Genomic DNA, 16,597 nt, shown 5'->3' with positions numbered 1-16,597 from the left:
CATAAAACATTATCAATTAAACCCTATGATTTGATAAGTACAGGGTTTTTAATCACACAGTACAAAAGAATAATAGAACAATAAAAAAATTATGAAAATGTTTTCTTATTCATTTTAAATATTATTTAGGATGACAGATTGCATCTAATTTTGTGTTTTAATAAAAGAGGTTTTTTTTTATAGGAAATGTAAATTTCCTATTAAAGATGGCAGTCACTCTGGAGTTGACGTTTGTCTTCACCGTGCACGATTACACATAAGCCTTGCGGTGAGTTTGGACAGTCTCTGCCACTGAGTTCTGCCTGGTCACTAGTCTCTGCATGGAGTGGTGACTGAGAGCAACAGGATATGTGCAGGAGGCTGTGTCTCATTTGCATATTTTGGCTAATGAACAGCTAGTGTTGAAAGAGCCTGTGGGGAGAGAAACAGAAAACATGTGTCCTATTGTGTCCTATTATTCTACAGCAGGCCAGGACTGACAGCCATGTCACACACACACACAGACACACACACACACACACACACACATACACACACACACACGAACCTTCCCACTAATTTAAACATAGCTTCACTCTTTGTTTTTCTTGTATTGTTTTATCATTCTCTGCCACAAACCTCCCTGGCCTTCAGAGCAGTTCAGATCAGAGAGACTTATAATCAAATGTACATCAAATGGCTTTGTCTTTTCTCGAAATGTAGCGGTAATAGTGTTCTCGAGAGTGTTGGCAAAATTTGAGAATATTACTGCATAGCCTGCGTTACCACAGCAGAACATTTTAGTGATTTATTTGTGTCTTCCTTCCATCCAAAACTCCCAGCATTTATCCAAAAGATAGTTTTGAAATATTCTGGGAATTAAATAGTAAAAAGACAGATTTAATGTTTTTTTTTTTTTTTTACATTCAGCAGCATTTTTCATTTTTAAATGTTTCTGAATGTATTTTATTACAAGCAACATGTTAATATTGCTTGTTAACATGAAGATCGTAGAAGGAAGTACTAGTGCGAATTCTCTAGACTGGACTTAAAAATATCATTCATCATATTTACACAATAAATAAATTACAGTCTACCTGCATTTTTTAATTGCAAATCTAGCTCCAAGGGAGCCCGCCCTGCTCTTAGGAGGCCAGCCGTCTACCTACCTCCAGAAACCCTGGCACAGTCAATTATGGTAATGAATTGTCAATAAATATAAAAATTTAATATGGCCTGCTTACAGTGAGTGGCAGCTAAGGACTTGCCTCCAAGACAAATTTGCTGCTGCTGCAGATATTAAGTGCACCTGAAAGGGGAGGGCTGGGCCTGCTAGCCTGGGGGACCTGCATGCTTGTGCATCTCCAGTCTCCTCCTTTGTCTGGAGCGAGGGAGCACGGGAGCGAGGGAGCGAGGGTCCATCAGTCCACACACTGGGGATAAAGAGAAACGTGCTGCTCTTCCCCTGTTTATTTTGATGTTTATTATCATTCCACCCTCACTCCTGTGTACTGTCTCTGCTGTGCTGAGAACACACACACACACACACACACACTGGCTGTACTTGCACTTGCATGCGTGGGACAATGTACGCTTGGTAAGGGCTAGTGTGCAAGAGATATCGGATATTCATATGCCTTCAACTATGTTCCTTCTTCCTATCTTTCTCATCATATTCTCTACCTGCCCACTCACTCCTTCAGGCTCTCAGAGATCAGTCTTACTCTATAGCCCGACACCTATTTTCACAGGTCTTTTAACTATCCTCCATAACTCTGTTTGTTGTGTAATTGTGGGTTGCTTATAGTCATTGGATGCAAAAAAAAAGTCATTGACCCATATACAGTATGACCTGTGTGAGATAAAATGCAGTACATTAGGGTCTCTGGAGCTGCATGTTCAAGACCTTTACAATCTGTTTGTGTACTCTTCCCCATCAGGTAGATTATGCGTTAATTGCATCTCAAGCTGGGGCCACACTCAACAACCTCCTGAATCGGGCACAGGAACTGGTCAGCAAGCTGCGCTCCCTTCAGCTGGATCAGAGAGAGTTCGTCTGCCTCAAGTTCCTGGTGCTGTTTAGCTTAGGTGAGTAGTGGGACGAAGGACAGACAAAGAGAAGTGCTCACTCCTAAGGTTCCTGGTGGAACTTGGGATAATCTCAGTCTATTTCTGATAGGCCTGTTATTCTTTCACCTGAGGGTCTAGAAGTCACCAATCCTAGTAGATCACCCATCAGACACTGCTCTTGACCTTACAAATAGTAAAGCTCAGAAATGATCACACATCTACACCCACAGCTATGAGGAGCTGAAAATAATCATATATAATGAATTAATGCTCTATTTAGGTCTCATTGAGTGTTATAGAAATAGTTATATTTGTGTTGACCTGTGTGTGTTAAAATGGGGTTTAGCACCCAAAGCTAAACCTGCTAAAGACTACAAACATTCCTGCCACCAGACAAATTAAACATGAAAGTGAAACGCTAATATTTTAACTGTTTTTCTTTTAATAAATTTAAAAAATGTAAATAGTTTTAAAATTAAATAGTTCAAAATTGTAAATAGTTTAAGGCATTTAAAGTATTTAAAATTTATTTCACAGCTTTCAAATTCTTCAGACCATGGTATGCTGTTTTCTGGAGGGTGACAGACAGTGTGTGTGTGTGTGTGTGTGTGTGTGTGATGTGGTCTATGAAATTTATCCCACTGGTTAGTTTGTTTTTTATTCTGTAGAATAGCATTTCTTAAGTTTCACAAACACAATCAGAGAAAAATTCCTGGTAGAAATATCAGTCTGGACTATGCTGTGGTCTACATGGGGTTTTAGAGACACATCTCTGCTTTAGGAACACCAGAAGCTCTGGCAGAGTATCATCCAGACAAAAAGATTACTTTTGCCAGATTAGAAATAAAAATGTCTAAAGGTTTAGAAGATTTTATAATAATAATTAATAAATTAATTAATATTAATAAGAACCCCTGAATATTTAGTTAGATATTTGTGTTTTTTCCACCTGGATAGTGGAAAATATCATGGTATAAATTTAGTTTTAATTAAATTGAGTTCATGTCAGATTATTGATATAGTTATAAAACAGTGGTTTAAATTAAAACTTTATTTTAAAGCTTCAGCAACACACAAGGACCAGTGCTCTTCACTTCACGTGGTGATTTAAGGTACAGAAGTAATAGTAAGTTACAGAAAATCAGGAATCCTGCAGTTTTACACTCTCCAGGCACTTCTATCCCTCAGTCAACCTACATTCACCTGCAGTCTTTCACTTAGTTATTCATTATTATTATTATTATTATTATTATTATTATTATTACTTACTTACTTACTTACTTTCTAACCTATTTAAGTCAAGATAAGTATAAAAGGTCATCTTGTCAAAGATGCTAGTCAACACCTTCAGAACCTGAACAGATTTATTCAGCTTTGTTTTGCACGTTACTAAAATGCTGAAATATTGATCCAGCATGTTGCCCATCTTCAGCATTACCATATCACCATATCACTCTTGTCTCTCAATTCATGAAATAGAAAATACAGAATGTTTGTTGAGGGTTGTGTATGCTTGGCTTCAGTTTTGTTTTTTTCCCATCCAGCCCCTTTTGAGCAGCGTTTGCTTTTGAGCAGCTCCACATCCTTCCTTATGCTTAACAAAGAAACAGAAAGGTGGTGAAGCTGCCGTAAGTTCAGCCGTCTCAGCCTTATGGGGTTTGAGTGTGTGTGTGTGTGTGTGTGTTTGATATGGTTGTTGTTGTTGTTGTTGTGTGGCAAAGGTTTTAGCTGGCAGGGGGATGGGCTTCGAGTCTAAATAATTTGGCGGAAACATCATCCATAATAAAACACTCACCTGAGGGAAGTGTATCGCCCCCGGCGCTAGCATCAACCAGCTCGTCGGCCTGGCTGTGGGCAAGTAAGAGACTGGAGATTAGTGCCTGCACTGATTAGAATCATCCTGTGGACAGACAGGGGTGTGTGAGTGTGTGCGTGTTTGTGTGTGCGTGTGAGAGAGTGAGAGAGAGAAAGAGAAAGAGAGAGAGAGATCCTTGCCAGATGCTTTTGAGGTGTCAATTAATCAAAGGTTAATGAAACAAAGCATGAAATTACCCCAGTGCTTTATGAATACGTAAGGCATCCTTTCCTCTCGTAGTGTCCAGATGTGGTCAGTTTAGATTGAAGGTATTTCATTGGTGTCAGTGCAGTGCAGCCCCTTCAAACAACAACACACTGGGATTTCCATGAAGGCCGGCTTTCTGAGTTAATATTCTGGAATGGTCAGCAAAGGTCAAGTCTACTAGAAAGTTAAAGCACCTGGATTTCTGAAAAATTCATACATTTTGAGACACCTCAACTTTGTTCATGTCAAATTTGGTTGGAGTTCTGCTTGGCACAAGGATCAGATATTCTTGTAAGCCACCCCACTTTCTTCACCTCCCAACACCCTGTCAAGTCTCCGTGACATCTGTTCATTCAAAGGACCTCCTCAGCTTCTGCCCAGGTCCAGTCTTTCCTCTCTGACCTGCTTTTACAAATGAAGCCTTTTAAAGGAAATCAAAGGCACATTTCGCCAAGCTTGACATGCCATTTCAGGCCCATAGCAGTGAGTTGCTGCCGCTTTTATCAGGCCCGTGATCCATCACTGTCAGTGGTGTGAGGGGCTCTTTGTAAAGTTAAGTGTCGATAAAGAGGAGGATGGAGACGGCTTGACCTGGGAGCAGTCATTTGTTTCCTCAGATTTGTCGAAAGGAGCGATTGCATCCAGCCAAACGTCTTCTGCACTCTTTCGAATGGATGGAGTGGCTCTCACTAGAGCTGAAGGCTTTATCAATGGGTAAATAATTGCACCAAGGGCATTGATTTCCTGCGCTGCAAAAGAACCTGCGGAGGCTGAGCAATGAGGTTCCGTTGGCAGGGGGATTGCTTGTCATGGCTTTTGCCAAGACTTTACACCCCTGAGTTGTCATGTGGCCGTGTTCAACCACTGGACAGATTGTTTTGGTAGACTCAGGTAGGAATGTCTTGCGATGTGTCTTAACGTTACCGAGCACTTCTCTGGGAATATGTGTATTTCTTTGAGGATTATCTTCTTTATTTATCTTATATTAGTATAATGTTCATTTAAAAGAAGATGGATCAATGATGTCAATCAATGTGTCCTAGCTACCACAACTATCCACATAGACTAAATAATTAAGGATCTTTCAGAACCGTTTGCACTAAATAAGCCTGCAACAAATTACATTATTTTCTATAACAGAGATGATATTGATAATAGTGGCAGGTTTTTGTCTAAGCACTTTGACACTGATGGACGGTTATTTGTGAGGCCCAAGTGTATTAGTGCGTATAAACAGGAAGCTGCAGGTGCACGGTCGATTATGGTGGAATTTCAGGCTAAAAAGTAAAGCTTACATTTATTTGTGCTGATTTGTGACAATATGCAGCAGCCCTCGACTGAGTGGACGTGACCGTCCTTTGCACAGCAGCGTGTGTGCTCGCTGTATGAATTCATGGCTCTGAGGAAACATGTTTATTTGGATTTCGCTTAAAGGTAGAAAAGCCTCCAATCAACACTGAGTGTTCTGATATTTTACAAATCTTGAGTAAAGGCACTAGTGGGCATATACAATGACCCTAATATTCAAGGCTTGTGTTTGTTTGCTTCCTGTCCCTACATTACAAATGCCAGAAATCAAAAGCATAACCTGGACAACATGTGTGAGAGGCTCTCTGCAAGACGCTGTCCTTATTAGGAACCCTAAGAGGCTTTCAGACTTTATCAAGCTTTAAAAGCTGCAGAGATCTTCCAAACCCTGCTGTGTAGAGCAACAGTACAGGCTCCAGTCATTAAAGTGATATCAGAGGCTACTATACAGCATTCTACCTTTAACCCCTTAAACTACCAGAAGCTGCCAATGGGCTAGACCAACATCCTTAGTTTCATAACTATATACTGCTTTCTCTAATAATATGCATTGAGATGAATAAGCTGTGAGTTTATGTGGTTAAATCCACCACTACTGACTCCACTCACTGCACTGCATGCAATTAACTATAGTGTCTACATGAGCGATCTTCTTTTATTATTTATGAATAATTTTACATGAAGCAGTTTGTTAGAAATATTTATACAAGGTGCATTGAGTCTATAAACATCTTTACCAGTGTAGACTATCCAGTGTCCTGATGTTGATGTTTTCAGCACTCTTCACGGTCTGAAATGCTTCACTTCACCTGAAATTGGGTTTTTGCTTTGTTTTAAATAGCCTCACGGCTCATAGTGAAATTGTGCCTTTTCCTACTATATTCATATAATATATAGCTTATATGGTTTTATCATACATAATGATAGATTTACAATAGGACCTAATTCAACAAAATATCTGGACTGTAATAGCCAGCACCTCTACAGTGAAATGTTTGTGATGGCATTTACTTTAGTTGCAGCAGTTACCTTTTGGTAAGTTTGTGGACTGAAGCTATACTTAACAGACTGCTGTTCACAAAACTTTTACAAAGGCCCTGCTTCATTCCCAGATGATGTGATTTAGAATAGACCCAATGAGATGTATGTGCTCATATTGCTCTCTCCACCTGTTCTGTGTCCATCTCTCTCCCTCTGCCTCTCTTTCTCTTCCTCACCCTTATTACAAGCTGTCAGTTTATTATAAAACATTAGGAAAGCAGAGGGACACTTGCAGTTACTGTCTTATCGATCCGGGGGATAGATTCTGTGATTTAGAGCCCGGCCCTCCCGTATTTCCACATTCTCAGGCTCCTATTAAGCCCTGTGCTTTCCTTTGGCTATTGATGTATCAACATTAACAGTTACAAGCAACTACAGAAAATCAATGGCCATCTTTTATTACCAGCTGCAGGAAACGGTGGCCAGTCTGCGCGTTGCTACTTAGCAGACAAGAGAAGCTGCAACATACTCTCCACATGTCAGCTGTTTCCTAACTGATACCTGCACTGGAAATATCAATCATATGAGTACTTGTGAGTTTCTAGCTGTTTTAACAAAAAATTGCCCTACGGCCAATCACTTTTCTTCAGCCATTTGAAGCCAGGCTGTATCACAAACAGCATCTTGCTTACTGCTGGGCTTTTTTCTTTTTTCTTCTCTTTTAACAATCCCAATTCCCAAGTCATATCAGCATAGAAATGTAGCCAATTATGTAGATATGTTTTATAAATATGTTTTAGAAAAGCTGAAATGGAAATAATCTGCACTTTCTGTCTATCACCTGAATTGGAAGGAATGCTTGTGAAGAGAAAGAGCTACACAGGAGCCACGGCCAAAACAGTACACCCTTAAAGATTCATGAGACTCGCAGTCCTTTCGGGACAAACATACATAAGCCCTTTGTTTATCCGATCAGTGGACTGAAGTTTATTATTCACTATATTCTCTACAGTAGCACTTTTTGAGTTTTAAAGGCCTTGTTGTTGTCTATATCTGAGTCTATGTATTTGCTCTGATTTCTTGGCTTGTGCTGGATACTATAGCTCTCAAATAGCTCACAATACTTATATTATATCGTACTTATGGCTGCAGCATTTGCTAGCTCAATTATGGTCAATGAAGAAGTTGTTGTGCGGTTGTGTGAGGAGCATGATGGACCTGGAAGCCTATATGTGGCTGATCAGAGCATAAAACAAGAGCTATGGTCACTGTAAAAGCTGCTCTATTGACCAGATTCTTGTCATTATTTAAACATTGCACACAAACACATATGAGCAGGGTTACACAAGCTCCATCGCACCTCCACCCCTCCCGATCTGTCATTTCTGAATCGATCCTGTGAAAGATTTCACTACCACAACCATCCATAAAAGCTTGCTGGTTTCACAAGAGGGGAAATATGTAGCAGCAGATCATAGACCCTGGCCAGGCTCCAGGTTAAACATCCACCCACTGAACAACTGAGCAGACACAAGCCTTTCAGTGTGACCCTTGTAGTACAAATAATTATTCATTTACTGAGCTATTCAACTGCTTGCAAACAAGCGAACAAATAAAAACATATCTGCTGTACAGTGTGCTCTTTAAAGGAAAGGTTAAGTAATTTTTATATTACTGTCTGATTGAACTTTTGCATTAGTGTTTCCTGTGAGTCTTTATATTTAATATAATGTAGAATATGAAGAGTGAGTTGAGTGAGTGCAATTCTTATCTTTCTGCCTTGTCACCATTAGATCTTACACCTTGAACTGTCTAATATGGTCCTTTTATTACTTATTACACATTATATTTCTTAAACATTTTTTTATGAAAGTCACCACAAATGCATATTTATCTTTTTTAATGTCACAATGACATTAAGCTGTGGATCATATCTTATTCTGCTATCTTATTACACCAACCCCAGGACATTGTAAAGGAGGTGTGTTTCTGTTCCTCCACACAGACTGCTTCATACTGAAGTTCTGGCCTGAGCGCAAGACCTCTGAAACTAGAGACGGTGATTAAACACAAAGACATGAATGAGCCGACAGCTGCTCCAGCCCACTCTCTTGTCCTTCTATTGCAGTGCTGTAGTATATTTAAGGGAACAAAGCTTTGGAATGTTTGCACTGTCTTCCCACTGGAAAAAATGCAGCATCATCAGTCTACCTGTAACGTAAAACCCTGAGTCCAGAAAGTGCCATGTAGGGCTGGGGGCTGAGGCTCCATTATAAATGTGTTCCTTTCAATATTGGCGCTTCTCATCCAGCTCCATTTATGGATGGGAATCCACCACGCCTGTGGTGAGCATGTCCCAGTAGAGTGTATAGTGTCTTTTTGGTCCACTGTAAAAGTCAAGTCGTGTTACAAAGCTTGTATTTTATGAAGTAAAATAAACAATTTAAACAGATTTGAAAAGAAGAGTTGATTGTAATAGGAATTGGCTGCACATATTGAATACTGGCAATGAAAAATACGACTTTCTATAAATGTTAATATACTACAATAATTGTACAGTAGATTTAATTAGTTATTATGAGAATAAATAGCATTAAGTAACTTGTAATGCTTTGGTTTATATAAAATCTTACATTGTTTTCCTAATATTAGCAGAATTTTCAGACTAAAAGTACAGCATCATAAATTAGCCTGACTTTGACAGGCAGCTTACAAATATGTCATGTTATATTACCCGTGAGGTAAAAGAGACCAGGGCTACTCACATGGTGGAATAAATTAAACTCAAATTTGCACTTCTGGCTTTCATAATATCCTAGCAGCTTAAGTGTTGATTTGGAAGAGAGAGAGAGAGAGAGAGAGAGAGAGAGAGAGAGAGAGAGAGAGAGAGAGAGAGAACATCTTGGGAGAGATGTGAAGATATCTGTTTCTTTAGTCAGCACAACCAATGTTCGATAATTAAGCAAGAGTAGGGAATAGAGGGAAAGTGTCTCTTTATGTAGGGGGGATCACATTATGGATTAACTGTCCTTCACTCAGAAAATATACATCCCCAGGCACTCTGGTGAATTATTAATTCATATTCTTCAAAAAAGGGGAAAATAAAAAAACAATATTGATGGGCGGTATCCTTTAATGACCTCATTAGGTTTGTGGTTTGCATTATGGCTGGGTTTTTGGGCTGCTCCAGGAGTTTAGGGGGATAGTTGACCTCTGAATGATTTTCTGTCACTTTATCATAAACAAGAAGATTCTGATATGCCCCTTTACTCTTGTATGCATGCAATTAGTGGGTGAGAAGATGGGCAGAATGTAAACCAGACACTCCAGAGGGTTAGACACTAGGATGAAGAGAGAGAGAGAGAGAGAGAGAGAGAGGGAGAGAGAGAGAGAGAGATTCTCCATTCTCACATATGGCTGCAAAATATATTGTTTGTTAGTAGTACATAAGTAATGTGGTGTTGCTGTTCTTGCAGTTTGTAGATGAAAAACAGGCAGTTTAGTTTTCGACCAACTTTTCTAGATTTTTTATATGAAATGAAGTTTAAAACTGCCTTCACTGGAGGTGTCTACTCTGTCTCCAAAAGGTCAATGACTAAATTCACTTTTTGTTTGCTCCTCACACTATTGACATTGCAGATTCCTTCTTGATTAAAGCTACTCATCCCTTCTGAAAAACATCAAGGCTGCACCAGGATAACTGATCAGCAAGTTATGAGTGCAGTGAAAATCTTTGTTCTGATATCCAGCTTTTTTTTTTTTTTTTTACCAAAATTAATTATGTAACAATTATTCATGGCACACGTAGTGCTTAACAATGTTCAAGTTGGCTCAGTGATGAATAAATAGATGCAAATGTACATCCCCTGACCTGAGGAAGAAGCAGAGCACCTCATGGTCAGTGTTTGTTAAAAGAAGGGCTTGCTGATGTTTCTAGTGTTTATTTCATCACACCTAAGGCGGTTTTCCACTCACACTCCCCTCATATTTGCCCCCTCCATGTGGCAAGCAGAGTGGGTTAAACCTCTCCTTGGGCAACCCAGACGTCTCCTCTACCTCCATAACCCACTGGCAATGGACTCAGATTGGACTTAATGTATCCCCAGCTGGAGCAGTCCTGTTTAATTCACTTTCACAGAAATGGGACACTCTGGGCCTAGTGGTCCCACTGGACAAGCCAAGGAGCAGCAGATTGAGCCTTCGTGCTTCATTCTGACAATGCTGACAAAAAAAAAAACATCCACTTTTCCTTCTGGCTCTTCACAGCTTAGTAAGGTGGAACACCCCTCGGAAAAACACGGGAAGATCTACAATCATTGATATGCATCGTTAACAGAGAGGGAAAGGCAAGCAGAAAGAGAAGAAAAGAAAAGTTTGTTCAGACAGCAAAAGACAAGCTGCAGGCAACCATCTACCTGCTAATAATGAACAGATTGCTTTTGTGTTAAAAGCTGCATGTTATCACTGGACTGCCAGAAGCTGTGTACATATGATGCATGTATAAGTAACCCCTACACGTTATGATATAATCAATATTTGGGAATCAGCATGAGCTCATGTTCTACTAAAATGAATCATATTAAACAAAATTGACAGAACTTAGGAGTTTTGTGAGTGAATTAGTGAGGGACACATCCGTGATGGATAAAGAAAAGTTTTTGAGAATTATGCAGCTGTTGATTGGTAGCTACTTGAAGAGCATGTGATGAAATACAACAGAAATACAAATATCGACATATTTATGATGCTTTCGGGAAGATACAACCTTTTATTGAATCTCAACACAAATATTTATGCTAGCTATGGTCTTTTTTGGACTTTTCCTGTCTGGCTGTCTTGCCTGTGCCCTGGCCATGCCCTTGTTATTACTTCCACCTGTTTTGTGTTTATTTCACCCATCTCTTGCATTTACTTGTATGCCGTGTCTCTAATGTTAGTGTTCTTTCAGTTCCTATTTCTATTTTTTTTGTGTTTACTTGTACCTGGAGTAGTTTTCTGTTTTTGACCTCACCAGAATGTTTGTGGATATGACTCTAGATTATGTCTCGACCCGTGATTTGAGTCCGTACCATGAGCATTAGAAAGCCTTTTCTGTTGCATCGTACCAGGTCTGGCTGCTCAGTGTTACACGGTGTAATTTGCTCTGTAGGTCTCAGCACAAACACACATGGTTTAGCCACTAGGTAAATAATGTTGGATGATGACCAGACGGGCATTGGCTGCAGTGTCTTAGTTGGTCTGTGCAAGGAAACAGGGGGCCTCCCTGCGTACACTGTGGGCGAGGGGGCAGGGTCAGCACCGCCCCCAACTTTGATTGGCGTCCATCAGGCGGTTGGGTTAATAATGAATAGAAATGACAAGGTGCAGGCTTTGACTGATTACACGATTACAGCCTACCATAAAAAGTAAAAGAGGAGAGAACGCACCAGGCAGAAAGCACCTTGCCCTTTGAAACTGATTTCTCAGAAATTATAAACACCACCAAAATCTACATGCACACACGCACATGCACACACACACACACACACACACACATAGCCTGTTCCTGAAACTGTTGTGTTTCATTGCCTTGTTGCTCATCAGCAGTTGGTTTGTTTGATTAGGTTTCATGTTTCAACACTCAAAGACAAACTCGCTTATTCCTCCTGACAGCCAACAACAATGGCTACATAATTTGCCTTTCAGATTTCGTGTTCTGTTATTGGCCATTGATTAATCTGTTAGTAAAAATCCATAGTCAAGTACATCTTCACTTGCACTATGCAAGCTAAAGTATGAAATCAGTATGCTTTATTTATTTATTATCATTTTTGCTTTGTTGTGTATCTATGATCAATGATTATACATATATGTAAAGGACATGTTAGGTATTTTTGGTTAAAGGCATTATTATATTAATTATACTACTGCTAATTTAAAAAAACCCAATAAATTATGTCTAAATATACAGCATAATCACAGATATGTCCAAATTTACACAAACATGTAAAAAACAGTAAAGCAGCAGGAGTGGATGGGGGCGGAAAGTGGATACGAGGGGTCATGTGGCATGATCGCTAGTGAAATGAACAATGTATCACACAGAACCTAAGGGTCTGGAGTCGAGCTTCAGCACAGCCTGGCTGCGCACTGAGGCTGTTTCATGTAAAAAGTTCATAATTAGTCCCACAGTGGCTAAATGTTAGAACAGAGATAGAGATAGAAGATAAGAGTGCTTATCGTGTACCGCTTTAACCTGACTGAAAAGAATCTGCTGCAGTTCTCTGTTTGCTCTGATTGTCAGTAGGGCATTATCTAGTGTTTCGTGCTGTGAACAAATTAAACAAGCAGTAATTCTCTCTCAGAAACCTTGTTTCTTGCTTAAAGCCAAAAAGAGCAAGCCATTATAGTTGAGCAGTCTGTTTTTTAACACAACCACGTTTTTTTATTCTTTTAAATGTAGCCTACACTAATTAGCAATTAAATCAGTGTTATCTGTATAATTTTCATTAATTAGTCGGTAAAGACAAAGGGCTTCAATAAATCTCAATAGTTTTGCTCCAGCTCAGTTTATCATGATTACTAAAGACTTAAAAAAAATTCAAATGTGAAAATCTGGTAGAATTTTACATGCTACCTTCTAAACCAACTTTAATTAGGACATCGAATATGACCTCTGTGAACAGTAACATACACATGCATACACCATCATATTATGCCCCCCCCCCCCACACACACACACACTCACACACTCACACACACACACGCACACACGCACACACACACACACACAAACAGAGAAAAAAAAGGAGTGATGTGGTTAAGAATCATGTTTTATTTCCCGGTTTTCTAGCTGGGGTTAATATTCACAGAAGTGGAGCAGAGGGTTTGTAATTAGTTGCCTCTTGATAAACCCCTCCCCTCATCCTGAGCTTTGCACACCAGTGTCACCCAGGGGTCAGGGAGAACATCCTCGTCAGGGCCGTGAAGGACTCACTGCTCGTTCTACAGACCTCATTACACATTGAACAATCTCCAACCCCTCCCTCTCTCCCTCTCTCTCTCCCTCTTTCTCTCTCTCTCTCTCTCTCTCTCTCTCTCTCTTTCTCCTGGCCATCCTCTGTTTCTTTCTGGGGGCTGGAACATTTTTGATTATTTTGGCAGGAAAGACAGTTCCAGCTGCCTCATTAGCTGTGCCCGAGTGGGTCCAGGCACTTCCCCAATCATGCAGTGGTGTCGGGGGAAGAGGGCAGACCTCAGGTCAAAACAATTAATAAAAGATTGTATTACACAACCTCTCTGATCTTGACTTAATTCAGTCATTCACTGGCAATTCATTAACACCACATACTTAACACCCGCAGCCATTTAGTCAGGTATACATCCACAAAGAATGGGTCAAGTGATCATTTTTTTCAGTGGAAGAGCCTGTCAGAAATCAGTCTATCATGTTGATTAGCTCCTAAGTGATATGGACGAAATGGAAAAGAAAATGTTTCTTTGCTATAGAAATAATATATTCCATTAAAATGCAGTTGCAGCTGAAAAATGTGTGTTTTCTCACGTCAGGACACCCTGGAGACGTCTTCATTTCTTTTTCAGTTCAATTTTGTTTAGAAACAGCACAGAAAACCATACATGGTTTAGTGTTGAGAATGTGTTCTGCCTCACACATCTGATGTCTGCTCATTATTCAACAAGTTATAATGTTAATTAAACATATTGCTATGAGCAGCAATCATCGGGGTGCAAGCACAGCAGGTGTAGAGCATCTCTCTACAAACTGCTCTCTCTCTCTCTCTCTCTCTCTCTCTCTGTGTGTGTGTGTGTGTGTTATTGATAATGATTGAGGTTTAGATTTTGTGAATACTATGACACCAAAATCTCAGTTAAAAAAACTGGACTGGATAGAAAGAAAATAGTTTCTGTATTTTGTGAAGATCATCAAACAAAGGAAAGTGGGAGAAAAAGTCTGACCGTACAACTGGCTCAGGAAGCATGAATCATGGTCTAAAATACAGCACTATATAGCAGCACCATTTAACTGATTTAGATCCCTTCACTTGCCTATGTTGTTGGAAAGGTGGATACTGCATCTCCCTGCCAAATATGGTGTTTCTATGCTTAGATAAATTTGCTCCCCCAAATAAAGCAACAATATTAAGAAAGCTAAGCATAAAATAAAGCATAATTTAAAAAAAAAGAAAATAAACCAATAGGTGCTTTAACATCTAATGATCCTATAAGGTGTGAGCTATGAAACACTAACCAAACAAAACTACGAAAAAAAACATAAAATATAACAAATAGAATATACTTCATGCATGTTGGTAGCAACTAAAATATACAATCAAAAAATATAAATAAAGGCCAGATTGGTTTAGAGTAAACACATTAATATGAACCACACCATAATATAAAGATAATATACACAGTGCTGTGTTGATTTGTCACTTTCTATTTTGTTACCCTTAAAAATCAAGTTTTTTTTATTTCCATACAATATATATATATATATATATATATATATATATATATATATATATATATATATATATATATATAATAATTAATATTCTAGACCAATAATTGTTTTATAATCTGTAATCTCAAACCACGTTTGCTTTAAATAAAGTACACGTGAGTTTATTCTCATAGTTTTGTATTTGTCTCACCTTAGACGTGAAGAACCTGGAGAACTTCCACCTGGTGGAGAGCGTTCAGGAGCAGGTGAACGCGGCGCTGCTCGATTACGTCATGTGTAACTACCCACAGCAGACAGATAAATTCGGCCAGCTGTTGCTGCGGCTGCCTGAGATCCGTGCCATCAGCCTGCAGGCCGAGGAATATCTGTACTACAAGCACCTGAACGGTGATGTTCCCTGCAACAACCTGCTTATCGAGATGCTGCATGCAAAACGAGCTTGAACGAAGCATTTCTGAATCAACACAATGCACACACTGCTCCCAGACAACACTCTTCCAAGTCCAGCATCATCAGCAGCCACAGCATTGAAAAACATGCACTCAGATGCCTCCACATGCCGCTGCTGTGCTTACTGCGCTGCACGGTTCATGACGTTTCCGTGAATGGTTTGGGCCAAAACAGAGAAGGAGAGAAGGAGTCAATAAACACTTTCGGGTTATGGGGAATCCATTTATCCCCAAATCCAACAGAACAGTGATGTAGTGACTTCTGATGTCTTGGTACAGTTCTAATACATCTGCAAAACATCCCCTGTTTTGTGAGCAGCTAAACTTAAGATATAATAATTTCCCCTCACTGAGACTGAAAGCACGAGGGTTTGAGATGGCACATTTCATTTCTTCTCCAAATCATAGCTCTTGACAGCCAGTCAGTCGGCTCTGCTCCTGAGCTGTAGAGTGAAGTCCTCTGGATCAGCTGATTGTAACTGTGCCACCCAGCAGAAATGTGCATACTTAATGACACACACTATAAACAGTATATATCTGTTCAAATAGCACGACTTTCTTCCTCTTACGTAAGAGGTTAAAACATGCCCTCTGGAAAAAAAAAAAGTCAGTTTATGAACTTTTTACCTCTGAACCAGTACTTGTTCTTTCGTTTCTAACTTATTAAACACTTATGTTTATCAGTATGGTTTCACTGATGCAGTGTTGGAGAAAGGAACACTATAAAACTGTAAGAGACACTATAAGATCCTTTTTGCCCCTCGAACCCCCTCATCACAATGTGGAAGACACTGTTGCAGAGCCAAGACGAAGCAATACTGCCTCAGTCCAAACCAGACCAAAGCCTGCTGCAGAACAAACACAACAAACACACAATTTTATTGTCAGTATTATGTGAGTCTTGCCTTATTTTATTACCATGCTAGCTAACTGTGCTGATGTGAACTATAAGATGTAAAAAAATGTAATTTATATATATATATATATATATATATATATATATATATATATATATATATATATAGTATTAATGTAATACAACTAAGCAGAGGTGTTTACATTCATGTGGTCATGTGGGAGAGAACTGTGATGTAAAGTGGAGGTGAGCTAAATTGCTAAATTGCAAAGCAATGAATTCATATAAAAAAACCCAGAAAAAAGTAAGTAAGAAAGAAATCTGTGCTTCTGGTTTGCTTTCTTCAGTGTGTACAGTTTTCATCTTGACCAGTACTTAACAATGTCGTGAGACACTAAAATCAGAACAGAATCTCACTTTATATTTGT

General features: G+C 39.3%; 1 protein-coding gene across 4 annotated transcripts in view; it reads left to right on the top strand.

Annotated features, from left to right (window-relative positions):
- Positions 1-15,997, top strand: part of nr5a2 (nuclear receptor subfamily 5, group A, member 2) — a 42,073-nt gene extending 26,076 nt beyond the window's left edge. For 3 of the 4 annotated variants that reach the window (XM_058400922.1, XM_058400924.1, XM_058400925.1), the window contains 2 exons: positions 1,920-2,067; positions 15,060-15,997. In XM_058400922.1, coding sequence (XP_058256905.1) covers positions 1,920-2,067; positions 15,060-15,307 — 396 coding nt within the window. In that variant the 3' untranslated portion in view covers positions 15,308-15,997. Of the gene's footprint in view, positions 1-1,919; positions 2,068-8,405; positions 14,872-15,059 lie in introns of those variants that run through there. The other variant, XM_058400923.1, reaches the window with a different exon arrangement.
- Positions 15,998-16,597: the final 600 nt, after the last annotated feature.

Source organism: Hemibagrus wyckioides, linkage group LG10, assembly GCF_019097595.1.
Source record: "Hemibagrus wyckioides isolate EC202008001 linkage group LG10, SWU_Hwy_1.0, whole genome shotgun sequence".
NCBI classification, from domain to species: Eukaryota; Metazoa; Chordata; class Actinopteri; order Siluriformes; family Bagridae; genus Hemibagrus; species Hemibagrus wyckioides.
The sequence above is the reverse complement of the archived record's forward strand: the minus strand, read 5'-3'. Positions and strand labels throughout refer to the sequence as shown.